Source organism: Salvelinus fontinalis, chromosome 6 (genome assembly GCF_029448725.1).
Source record: "Salvelinus fontinalis isolate EN_2023a chromosome 6, ASM2944872v1, whole genome shotgun sequence".
NCBI classification, from domain to species: domain Eukaryota; kingdom Metazoa; phylum Chordata; class Actinopteri; order Salmoniformes; family Salmonidae; genus Salvelinus; species Salvelinus fontinalis.
In genome coordinates, this window is record NC_074670.1 from 35660059 (window position 1) to 35673335 (window position 13277).

General features: G+C 42.9%; 1 protein-coding gene across 1 annotated transcript in view; it reads left to right on the forward strand.

Annotated features, from left to right (window-relative positions):
* Positions 1–13277, forward strand: part of LOC129857764 (zinc finger protein 236-like) — a 96782-nt gene that overhangs the window by 11908 nt on the left and 71597 nt on the right. The window contains exons 6-8 of the mRNA XM_055926308.1: positions 7115–7287; positions 11145–11267; positions 11729–11899. Of these exons, the coding sequence (XP_055782283.1) occupies positions 7115–7287; positions 11145–11267; positions 11729–11899 (467 nt within the window). The remainder of the gene's footprint in view (positions 1–7114; positions 7288–11144; positions 11268–11728; positions 11900–13277) is intronic.

The window sequence follows — 13277 nt, forward strand, 5'->3', positions numbered from 1 at the left end:
TGTCCGATTTCAAAAAGGCTTTACGACAAAAGCACACCAAACGATTATGTTAGGTCAGAGCCCAGTCACAGGAAAACAGAGCCATTTTTCCAGCCAAAGAGAGGAGTCACAAAAAGCAGAAATAGAGATAAAATGAATCACTAACCTTGGATGATCTTCATCAGATGACACTCATAGGACTTCATGTTACACAATACATTTATGTTTTGTTTGGTAAAGTTCATATTTTATATCCAAAACTCTGAGTTTACATTGGCGCGTTATGTTCATTAGTTCCAAAACATCCGGTGATTTTGCAGAGAGCCACATCAATTTACAGAAATTCTCATAATAAACATTGCTAAAAGATACAACTGGTATGCATGGAATTTTAGATCCACTTCTCCTTAATGCAAACGCTGTGTCAGATTTCAAAAACACTTTACGAAAAAAGCACACCATGCAATAATCTAAGTACAGCGCTCAGATACCAAACCAAGCCATACCCGCCATACCTGCCATGTTGTGGAGTCAACAGAAGTCAGAAATGGCAGTATAAATATTCACTTACCTTTGATGATCTTCATCAGAATGCACTCCCAGGAATCCCAGTTCTACAATAAATGTTTGTTTTGTTCGATGAAGTCCATCATTTATGTCCAAACACCTCCTTTTTGTTCGCGCGTTTAGCACAGTAATCAAAATTCATGACGCGCGATCACTAGGTGCAGACGAAAAGTCAAAAGTTCCGTTACAGTCCGTAAAAACATGTCAAACGATGTATATAATCAATCTTTAGGATGTTTTTAACATACATCTTCAACAATGTTCCAGCCGGAGAATTCCTTTGTCTTCAGAAATGCAATGGAACGCAAGCTAACTCTCTCACGTGAACGCGCCTGGTCAGCTCGCGGCTCTCCGGCAGACCTCTGAATCATTCCCCTCTCATTCGCCCCTACTTCACAGTAGAAGCCTCAAACAAGGTTCTAAAGACTGTTGACATCTAGTGGCAGCCTTAGGAAGTGCAATGTGACCCCATTTCCACTGTATCTTGGATAAGCAAAGAGTTGAAAAACTACAAACCTCAGATTTCCCACTTCCTGGTTGGATTTTTTTCTCAGGTTTTTGCCTGCCATATGAGTTCTGTTATACTCACAGACATCATTCAAATATTTTTAGAAACTTCAGAGTGTTTTCTATCCAAATCAAATCATATGCATATCCTAGCATTTGGGCCTGAGTAGCAGGCAGTTTACTCTGGGCACGCTTTTCATCTGGATGTGAAAATACTGCCCCCTACCCAAGAGAGGTTAACCATGGAAAGAGGAGTGGAAATATATATGAATATATGGCCGAAATATATAAACAGTGTAGTTATTCCCTCTGCAAGGCAAACAAACAAGCGAAATTTCGGTATAGGGACAAAGTGGAGTTGCAATTCAACGGCTCAGACACGAGACGTATGTGACAGGAAATCGTGGTCTACAAAAAGAAAACCAGCCACGTTATGGACACCGACGTCTCGCTTTCAGGCACACAAACACCATCTTTGCCTGCTTTGAGCATAATACAGCGCCACTGTCGCTGCCCGCTACCAAGGACTGTGGGATCTCCTTCTCCGTGGCCGTTAACATTTAACATTTAAACATGTTAACCCTCACAAGGCTGCAGACCAACTGGCTGGTGTGTTTACGGACATATTCAATCGCTCCCTATCCAAGTCTGCTGTCCCCACATGCTCCAAGATGGCCACCATTGTTCCTGTACCCAAGAAGGTAACTGAACTAAATGACTACCGCCCCGTAGCACTCACTTCTGTCATTCTGAAGTGCTTTGAGAGACCTGTCAAGGATCATATCACCTCCACCTTACCTGCCACCCTAGACCCACTTCAGTTTGCATACCGCCCCCAACAGGTCCACAGACGATGCATTCGCCATCACACTGCACACTGCCCTATCCCATCTGGACGAGAGGAATACCTATGTAAGAATGCTGTTTATTGACTACAGCTCAGCATTCAACACCATAGTACCCTCCAAGCTCATCATTAAGCTGGAAGCCCTGGGTCTCAACCCCGCCCTGTGCAATTGGGTCCTGGACTTTCTGACGGGCCGCCCCCAGGTGGTGAAGTTAGGAAACATTTCTGCTTCGCTGATCCTCAACACTGGGCCCCCAGAAGGGTGCGTGCTCAGCCCCCTTCTGTACTCCCTGTTCACCCATGACTGCGTGGCCATGCACTCTTCCAACTCAATCATCAAGTTTGCAGACGACACAACAGTAGTGGGCTTGATTACCAACAACGACGAGGCTGCCTACAGGGAAGAGGTGAGGGCACTTGGAGTGTGGTGTTAGCAAAACAACCTCTCACTCAACGTCAACAAATCAAAGGAGATGATCGTGGACTTCAGGAAACAGCAGAGGGAGTGATCCCCTATCCACATCGACAGGACAGTAATGGAGAAGGTGGAAAGTTTTAAGTGTCTCGGCGTACACATCACAGACAAACTGAATGGTCCACCCACACAGACAGTGTGGTGAAGGCGCAACAGTGCCTCTTCAACCTCAGGAGGCTGAAGAAATTTGGCTTGTCACCTAAAACCCTGACAGACTTTCACAGATGCGCAATCGAGAGCATCCTGTCAGGCTGTATCACCGCCTGGTACGGCAACTGCACCGCCCTCAACAGCAGGGCTCTCCAGAGGGTTGTGCGGTCTGCACAACGCATCACTGGGAACAAACTACCTGCCCTCCAAGACACTTACAGCACCTGATGTCACAGGAAGGCCAAAATAATCAAGCACTACAACCTCCCGAACCACTGTCTGTTCACCCCGCTACCATCCAGAAGGCGAGGTCTGTACAGAAGGCCAGCATGGCTAGAAGGCCAGCATCCCAGAGTTGCTTCTTTACTGTTGACGTTGAGACTGGTGTTGCGGGTACTATTTAATGAAGCTGCCAGTTGAGGACTTGTGAGGCGTCTGTTTCTCAAACTAGACACTTATGTACTTGTCCTCTTGCTCAGTTGTGCTCCGGGGCCTCCCACTCATTCTATTCTGGTTAGAGACAGTTTGCGCTGTTCTGTGAAGGGAGTTGTACGAGATCTTCAGTTTCTTGGCAATTTCTCATATAGAATAGCCTTCATTTCTCAGAAAAGAATAGACTGACGAGTTTCAGAAGAAAGTTCCTTGTTTCTGGCCATGTTGAGCCTTTAATCGAAACCAGAAATGCTGATGCTCCAGCTATTCAACTAGTCTAAAGAAGGCCAGTTTTATTGCTGCTTTAATCAGTACAACAATTTTTAGCTGTGCTAACATAATTGCAAAAGGGTTTTCTAATGATCATTTAGCGTTTTAAAATTATAAACTTGGATTAGCTAACACAATGTGCCATTGGAACACAAGAGTGATGGTTGCTGATAATGGGCCTCTGTACACCTGTGTAGATATTCCATAAATCAGCCGTTTCCAGCTACCATAGTCATTTCCAACATTAACTATGTCTACACTGTATTTCTATTCAATTTGATGTTATTTTAATGGACAATTCTTTTTGTTTTTCTTTCAAAAACAAAGACATTTCTAAGTGACCCCAAACTTTTGAACGGTAGTGTACATATCCTTATTCCTCCCTTTTTAGATTTGTGTGTGTTAGGTAGTTGTTGGGGAATTGTTCGATTACTTGTTAGATATTACTGCACTGTCGGAAATCGAAGCACAAGCATTTCGCTACACTCTCATTATTATCTGCTAACCATGTGTATGTGAAAACAAAGGAGAGCCGCACACTCTAGGAGCTCAGATGCAAAAATCCAATATCCAACGTTTCGACAGCCAAGCTGTCTTCATATAACCATGTGTATGTGACCAATAAAATTTGATTTGAAATAATCTTAACATTTTCAGAAGTTGCCATTCTTCACCAATACACCTACTGCTTTCCTTTCGGACATATCACCTGAGATAAGTGCTCGTTAAGTGCAGACTCCCAGCCCAGACTCCTGAGTTCATTCAGAGCTTCAGCTATTCTTCCTCACTGAGCCCCCCCCCCCCCATGCCACCTCATCTTAATGTTAATTTGTGTGCTAGATGGATGACTAATGCTGTGCTGGAAATGGTTGGCCTGTGCTCTGAATCTCAAACAGCACATTAAGGGGATATGCTGAAGTGGAGCTATGGGGCTTTAAGCTCAGCCTGCAGGCTCCAGTCAGCTAAGTATCCACCTCTGCTCTGATTCTACATCCTCGTTGTCTAAAGCAAGGCAGGTTAGTCCTTGTGGGCTTCTCAGCTTAGCTAAACTCAGATCTCCCTGAGCAGTCAGGCTTCAAGACAGGTTACTCAAACAAGACTGCTCTTCTCTGTGTCACGGAGGCTCTTTGCACTGCCAAAGCTGACTCTCTCTCCTCAGGTCTAGGAGGTTAAGAACAATCTCCTGCCTTCGACACCGTGAACCATCAGATCCTCCTCTCCACCCTCTCAGGGCTGGGCGTCTCATGCTCTGCACACTCTTGGATTGCATCCTACCTGGTAGGCCGCTCTTACCAGGTGACGTGGAGAGGATCTGTGGCTGCACCACGTACTCTACTGGTGTCTCCCAGGGCTCAGTTCTAGGCCCTCTCCTCTTCTCTCTATATGCCAAATCACTCGGCTCCGTCATATCCTCACATTGTCTCTCCTATCATTGCTATGCGAATGACACTCAACTACTTTTCTCCCTCACCATATTTGACACCCAGGTGACGGACATCTCTGCGTACCTGGCAGATATCTCAACTTGGATGTCGGCCCACCACCTCAAGCTCAACTTAGACAAGATGGAGCTGCTCTTTACACAGCAAGCGGCGCAGGTCCTAATCCAGGCACTGTCCTCTCCCGTCTGGACTACTTCAACTCGCTGTTGGCTGGCCTCTGCTTGTGCCATCAAATCCCTGCAACATATCCAGAATGCTACAGCCCGCCTGGTTTTAACCTTCCCAAGTGCTCTCACGTCACCCTGCTCCTCCACACACTCCACTGGCTTCCAGTCGAAGCTCGCATCCACTACAAGACCATGGTGCTTACCTACGGAACAGCAAGAGGAACTGCCCCTCCCTACCTTCAGGCTATGCTCAAGCCTTACACTCCAACCCGAGCACTCTGTTCTGCCACCTCAGGTCTCTTGGCCCTCCCACCCCTATGGGAGGGCAGCTCCCACACAGCCCAGTCCAAGCTCTTCTCTGTCCTGGCACCCCAATGGTGGAACCAGCTTCCCACCTGAAGCCAGGACAGCAGAGTCCCTGCCCATTTTCCCAAAACATCTGAAACTCTACCTCTTCAAACAGTATCTTAAATAATCCTCCTCCTCATCTCGGGACTAAAATGTAAAACAACCATGTAGACATAGACCCCTTTCTGTGTTTGCAAACATTGCCACACGAGGGCGATGTGTGCAAGTTGGTGGCAGAATAAGGGGGAGTTCTAATAGAATGCCAGCAACAACAAAAACAGACTCTATTTACATGTTGCTTATGAGTGCATTTCACAGTAATTTCGGATTATAATTGGATTTTTAAGGCTCTTATGAATTTCCTGCTTAATATAATGTTTGTGTCCTCGCAAATCAACTGCATTATATTAACACTTCAACTTCAACCAGTAAAGTGTGTCGTGTGCTGGGAGAGGGTCTATTTACTGGTGTGTCCGTCCTCTCTCCTTTCCCTTTGTACCCCCTCAGGTGTATCTCTACCCCCTCAGGTGTATTGAGTAGTGTGTGTTATCTCTTTACCATTCTCTCCCTCTCTTTCTCTCCATACCAACGAGGTATACTTAAGCAATAAGGTCAGGGGAGGTGTGGTATATGGCCACAGTTAAGGGCTGTGGAGTGCAGCCCTTAGCCGTGGTATATTGGCCATATATCACCCCCCCCCCCCCCCCCAAGGAGCCTTGTTGCTATTATAACCTGGTTACTAATGTAATTAGAGTAGTAAAACTAAATGTTTTGCCATACCTGTGGTATACGGTCTATCAGAATTCAGGGCTCAAACCACCGAGTTTATATTGAGTTTTACACCATGGGATTGTTGAATACTTGTTTCTGATGGGCTTGAATGGCATTCTAGAGTGTGCATTTCCCTATAATGCACAGTATAATTGCACGGTATAATTCAATGGCAATGAAGTTCATACTTACATTTTGTTTAGCTGCTTTTGAAAGCAAAAGTTCAATTGAAAATATAATTGGCAATGTTGAGTTCGATTTTCATAATAGCAAGCTAGGATGTTGGTTTAGTTAGCTAAGCTAGCAAGTCTATTTGTTTGGTTACCAAGGCAACTACTCTAGCTAGCTAGTAAACTTGCTAGCTACTTCAGTGGATGTTGTCATATCTCTACTGGCAAATATGTTAAATTATAGCCATGGTATAAAATAGATAATCACCTCAGGGCCCTATGCATTCTCTGTAAAATAATGCAACTCCGCGGAAGTGTTGTGGAACACACACGTCATGCTACTGGCAAATATGTTAAATTATAGCCATGGTATAAAATAGATAATCACCTCAGGGCCCTATGCATTCTCTGTAAAATAATGCAACTCCGCGGAAGTGTTGTGGAACACACACGTCATGCTTTATTTTCCAGAGAACGCACAGCCCCTCATTGATTATCCCTTTCGAGTTCTTTTTCTGCCTTCCCCTCTCTCTCTCCCTCTCACATTTTGTCATGGGGTGCAGAGAACATTTTTCAGTTTTAAAGCAAATTTTCTTGCAATTACATACAATTTGCAATGTCTAATGTGTATTCATGTGTTATTTGAGTGACTCAAACATTACACCAAAATCTATGGGCAAAAACACATTAGCTGACATGGGCTATTTGATCTTGAAATTTCTTACAAGTTATAAATAGCTCTCTGAGGTATGCAATAACTGACATGACAACAGGAAAACCGATGATGCAATACCAAATTTCGAAATTGCACCTTTTGGATTCTACTATGACAACTTTCAAGAGTAAGTTGAAAGCCTGACTGAGTTCCTTAACAATTCAGCCCCCCCCCCCCACCTGCGACCTACAATTTGGGAACCACTGATCTATACCACCCAGGTCTATTGAGTTGTGTTCTCTCTCCCACCTATCCTCTCTCCTCTCCCACCCAGGCGAGCGGCCGTACAAGTGCAGCCACTGTAGCAAGGCCTTCAACCAGAAAGTGGTGCTGCAGACCCATATGGTGAGGCACACGGGAGAGAAGCCCCACCTCTGCATCTTTTGCCCCTCTTCCTTCTCGCAGAAGGGCAACCTGCACTCGCACGTCCAGAGAGTGCACTCTGAGGTAAATAACCAACTAACTACATCACCTGGCACATCTCTGTTGCCCTTGTCTTTAATCAGTAGGCTGGATGGAATTCTTATTGTTATCGCCAAATAACTTTCTCCTGTCTGATCCTCCAAAGTTGTCCGCTAGTGTCTACAGGAAATGTGTATATACATTCAAAAGTTTGGACACACCTACTCATTTTAGGGTTTTACATTGTAGAATAATAGTGAAGACATCAAAACTATGAAATAACTCGAATGGAATCGTGTAGTAACCAAAAAAGTGTTAAATATATCCAAGTATATTTTATATTTGAGATTCTTCAAAATAGCCACGCCTTTTCCCACTAATGGCATTCTCTCAACCAGCTTCATGAGGAATATTTTTCCAACAGTCTTGAAGGAGTTCCCACATATGCTGAGCACTTGTTGACTGCTTTTCCTTCATTCTGTGGTCCCAACTCATCCCAATCCATCTCAATTCAGTTGAGGTCGGGGGATTGTGGAGGCCATGTCATCTGATGCAGCAATCCATTACTCTCATTGGTCAAATAGCCCTTACACAGCCTGGAGGTGTGTTTTTGGCCATTGTCCTGTTGAAAAACAAATGATAGTCCCACTAAGCGCAAACCAGATGGGATGGTGTATCGCTGCAGAATGCTGTGGTAGCCATGCTGGTTAAGTGTGCCTTGAATTCTAAATAATCATCCGTTCACCTACTCTGCATCTCACAAAGACAACAAAACTCTCAAATTTGGACTCATCAGACCAAAGGATAGATTTCCACCGTTTTAATGTCCATTGCTCGTGTTTCTTGGCCCAAGCAACTCTCTTCTTATTGGTTTCCTTTAGTAGTGGTTTCTTTGCAGCAATTTGACCATGAAGGCCTGATTTCACGCAGTCTCTCCTCTGAACAGTTGATGTTGAGATGTGTCAGTTCAAGTAACAATGTGATTCATTTATTTGGGCTGCAATCTGAGGTGCAGTTAACTCTAATGAACTTTTCCTCTGCAGCAGAGGTAACTTTGGGTCTTCCTTTCCTGTGGCGGTCCTCATGAGAGCCAGTTTCATCATAGTGCTTGATGGTTTTTGCGACTTCACTTTAAGAAACATTCAAATTTTCCGGATTGACTGACCTTCATGTCTTAAAAGAATGATGGACTGTCGTTTCTCTTTGCTGATTTGAGCCGTTCTTGCCATAATATGGACTTGGTCTTTTTCCAAATAGGACTATCTTCTGTATACCACCCCTACCTTGTCACAACATAATTGATTGGCTCAAACGCATTAAGAAGGAAAGACATTCCGCAAATTAACTTTTAACAAGACACACCTGTTAATTTAAATGCATTCCAGGTGACTACCTCATGAAGCTGGTTGAGAGAATGCCAACAGTGTGCAAAGCTGTCAAGGCAAAGGGTGGCTTCTTTGAAGAATCTAAAATATATTTTGATTTATTTGACACTTTTGTTGGCTACTACATGATTCCATATGTGTTATTTCATAGTTTTGATGTCTTCACTATTATACTACAATGTAGAAAATAGTAAAAATAAAGAAAAACCCTGAAATGAGTAGGTGTGTCCTAACTTTTGACTGGTGCTGTATATTTTAGCAATTACATTTACTTTTGATACTTAAGACATTTTAAACCAAATACTTTTTAGACTTACTCAATTGGTATTTTACTGAGTAACTTTCACTTTTACTTGAGTCATGTTCTATTAAGTTATCTTTTACTCAAGTATGATAATTGGGTTCTTTTTCCACCACTGATCTTTATCAAGGGTGTCCATAATTTCGGACCCCACTGTATATACCATTTAGGGTAGAGTCTAAGGCTCTTGGGACTGACTTTACCACTCAGAAAAGAAGGCTACCATTCTATTACACTGTCTGCAACAGAGCTTGTTCATTTAAAAAAAGCCTCTGCATGCATTCTGATTACAGACAAAATCGTACATTGTCATTGGTAAGAAATGGATTTGATATGGGGTGGGTCTTGTCTCTTCAGACCTTTGACCCCCCCCCCCCCCCCCTTTGTCTTTAATCAGTTAGATATACAGAAATAAAATAGAACATTATTATGAAACAGAAGCTTCTATTACTGATGTAGCAACATTGCACACATCTGTGATATTTTCACATATTTGACATTCCATGGGAAAATAATGAGCCTAAATGAAAAGCAGTCTCTGGGTAATTCTGTGTGATGATTGCAGTCGAGGAGTTGGTGTTTATAGGCAGAAGTTTTGAGTGACTGGCTGTGCGCTCTTCTGGACCTGAGTGCTACTTTCATCGTATTTGTGTCCGCTAGTCATCATTACTTACATCTGTGCAAATGAGGACATGCAAATGTGAGGCTTTGTCCTTTTTTATTGAGTGGCCAACTCAATCAGCTAGCTTTTCAATTTTCCACACCCCTCACAACAAATACATGTGATAGTTTTATCAACCAAACATTTTTTTTACGGAGCCCGTCAAATTATTATAATTTTTTTAACAAATGGGGAAGAGAGTCTAAAGAGCGTCCGTAGCGTTTATTTTGTCCGTCAGTGCTAACTGGCAATGACGCAGTGGGGCTGATTGAATCTCCCCCGAAGCCCCAAACCGCAGCTGTTCAACGTTTTTGAATAATGCATGTGATTCTCACGAGTGTCCCTCAACATACTCTGGCAGTCAGGACCTCGGCTTTATGAACGTACTTCATGAATATATTAAAGTCAAATGTGAGTGGGAATACATTTCATAAGCAGAAGCATCTGGAATATGGACAGGGAAGTGGGACTGTTTTTAGATTACCCCAAAGTTTTTGCGTGAAATTGTTCTCTATCCTAATCGCTGCCTTATATTAGATGGCCCTTTAAAATATCAGAAGATGGATATTTGTAATATCTGTCTTGGCTGAAGATAAAATATGTATAATGTATACACTGATTGTACAAAACATTAGGAACACCTGCTCTTTCCATGGCATGGACTGACCAGGTGAATCCAGGTGAAGGCTATGATCCCTTATTGTCACTTGTTAAATCCACTTCAATCGTTGTAGATGAAGGGGAGGAGATGGGTTAAAGAAGGATTTTTAAGTCTTGTGACAATTGATTGTGTATGTGTGCCAGCCATTCAGAGGGTGAATGGGCAGGACAAATTGGGCGGCAGGTAGCCTAGTGGTTAGAGCGTTGGGCCAGTAACAAGAAAGGTTTCGATATCGAATCCCAGAGCTGACAAGGTAAAAATATGTCGTTGTGCCCCTGAACAAGGCAGTTGTTCCTAGGCCGTCATTGTAAATAAGAATTTGTTCTTAACTGACTTGCCTAGTTAAATAAAGGTTCACTTAATAAAGACTTCATTGGCTTTTGAATGGGTTATGGGAGTAGGTGCCAGGCGCACTGGTTTGAGTGTCAAACCCAGCAGCGTTGCAGTTATTTTCACAGTTTCCTGTGTATCAAGAACCCACCCAAAGGAAATACAGGCAACTTGACACAACTGTGGGAAGCATTGGATTCAACATAGGCCAGCATCCCTGTGAAATGCTTTCGACACCTTGTAGAGTCCATGCCCCAATGAATTGTAGCTGTTCTGAGGGCAAAAGTGGGAGGTGTACCTAATGTTTTGTACACTCAGTGTACTGTAAATCTTAGTTGGTATTCAATTATAATGACATGGTATTAGGTATTTTTATATTGTTTTTACCTAATGTAAAATAATGAATTTTTAATATAGAAATTTGCTAAGAATGTAGCCTTCAGCTAATTCCCAACGGCATCATATCCAATGAAAGCATTTAGGCCTTTGACAGCGCATTAATATTAATTGATAATCACAGTTGTATGTGTACTGACTTTGTTTCCTGCATATGTGTGTCTTCAGCTTACGGGAGTACCACTGTTCCCGTGCATGGACTGTAGCTGTGTGTTCAAAAAGCTGGGCAGTCTCAACGCCCACATCAGCAAGATGCACATCTTGCTCATAGAGGAATCGGCCAACACACAGGTGAGTGAGTGCATGCAGATGATGTGAACTTCTAGAAGTTTCTCCTGATTCGGTTTCTGACCTCTGCGTTCAGTTTGTTGCCTCGCGCTGCCGCTAGCTTGATGCTGAGTGATCAGACACACACGCCCACACTGGAACCTCCCTGTAGCTCTACCACTACATGCAGATTTTTATGTAATTATTTCAGAGTGGGGCTCAATATAAAAAAGCCTCTCATTTTCATAATATGTCATTGTGTTTTTGTAAGTTAATGGGACCTTGAAAATCAGGTGTTCATGTAGACTATTAATTAGGTGAACTAAGCTTCCAAAAAATTTGCTCATCTATGATGCACTGCAAAGAAACAAACCAAGATTGAAAATGCTCTACGCTGCTCAGATCAGCTCACCTTTGCCATTCTCAGTATTCCCTTTTCTCCTCCCATTCTCTCCACCTTCACACCCTCCCTCGCTGTCCCGTAGGAGGTGGAGTCGGGTCAGGGTGTGGCGGGGTCAGAGGGCAGCGAGGTGGTGACTGACGTGATCCAGCAGCTCCTAGAGCTGTCAGAGCAGGTGACAGGGGAGGGGACCCAGTCACAGTCCCAAGAACAGACCATCACCATGGAGACGGCCATCAACCAGGACATCCTACAGGTGGGAACCATAACACAGGATTTACACGTAGATACACATGCGCAAAAGCGTACAAGCACAGACACACAAATGCACTCACTCACGCATACATGTACATACACATACACAGCTGTCTTACTATATTTGAGATAACTTTTTGGGGACCAATTCAAAGTCCTATTTTCCCTAAACCTTACCCTAACCTTAACCCTTAACCCTAAACTTAAACTTAACCCCTAAGCCTAAAATAGCCTTTTTTACAAGTGAGGTCTGGGAAAATTTTAGAATTTCTCTGAATTTTAGTCTACTAATTTTAGTCTACTATTCTTGTGATGACTTCTGGTACCCGATTTCTAGAAAACAGTAGGCTATATTGATTTAAACTGGTGTTGAGAACAGCGTGGCAGAGGTGGACGGCAGCGGAGTGAAGAGACGGGGAAACAGCCATTGGGCCTAGAAAAAGCGCAGCGAGGGGAAAACTCACCTTAGTTATGATCAACTGAAGGATGAAAATATTAGAATAAAGTAGGCTAATGCAATTGAAGGTATGTATCAAATTCTTGCTTGGACTGAAGCTCCTGAAGTCATATCCAACCTTTATACTAATTTAAAGCAATAGTCGTGTGTGTGTGGTCACCTAGGTGATCATTTCAGCACTGTTTTGATTGGGACAGCGCCATCGCACTGCTTTGAGGCAAGCGTGGGGGATTTTTCTCTTTCTCACTGAATCTTCGTTTGGATATTTGGTAACAATTAAGCTGGGGAAATGTTAGCTAAATTGAGGTGAGTGCTAATGATCATCTTTATACTAGTTTGCTCATTATATTAGCTGATCAGAACATTTTGCTAGCATGTTATACAAGTGGATTTTTCTTTTCACTTGCGTAGTAGCCTGTCTTACTCCCGTCCAAAAGCCTGGGACTTGTCTAATAATCAATCAATGTGATTTTGTTTGTTTGTCTGTATATTTGGTTAATTGATCTCTGGCTGGACAAGTGGAAGTGGTAGCTAATTTATTCGTTCACTGATCAGAAACATTTAGCATGAAATAATGTAGCCTAAATCAAGTGTATTAGTTATCTGTTGTCTTAGGAAAATAGCCTAGGCTCTATATATCATCCCAATTCCACTGAAACCCCAAATCCTGACTCCTGACTCATATGAAAAATCCTAATTTTATTCTGTAATCCAGGGTTTGGATTATCAAAGCACATCTCGCCTATGCATGTCAAAATACCGCTATAACATTTCACCCACTTCTCTGCGCTGTCTCATGTTGCTGACCATATGAGAGCTTCGGTAGAGAATGTGTGATCAACAAACGGTGGGAGTAGATATGGATATTTTACTTTTAAACATAGATAAAAAAATATAAGATACCTTGATATTTAAACAATTT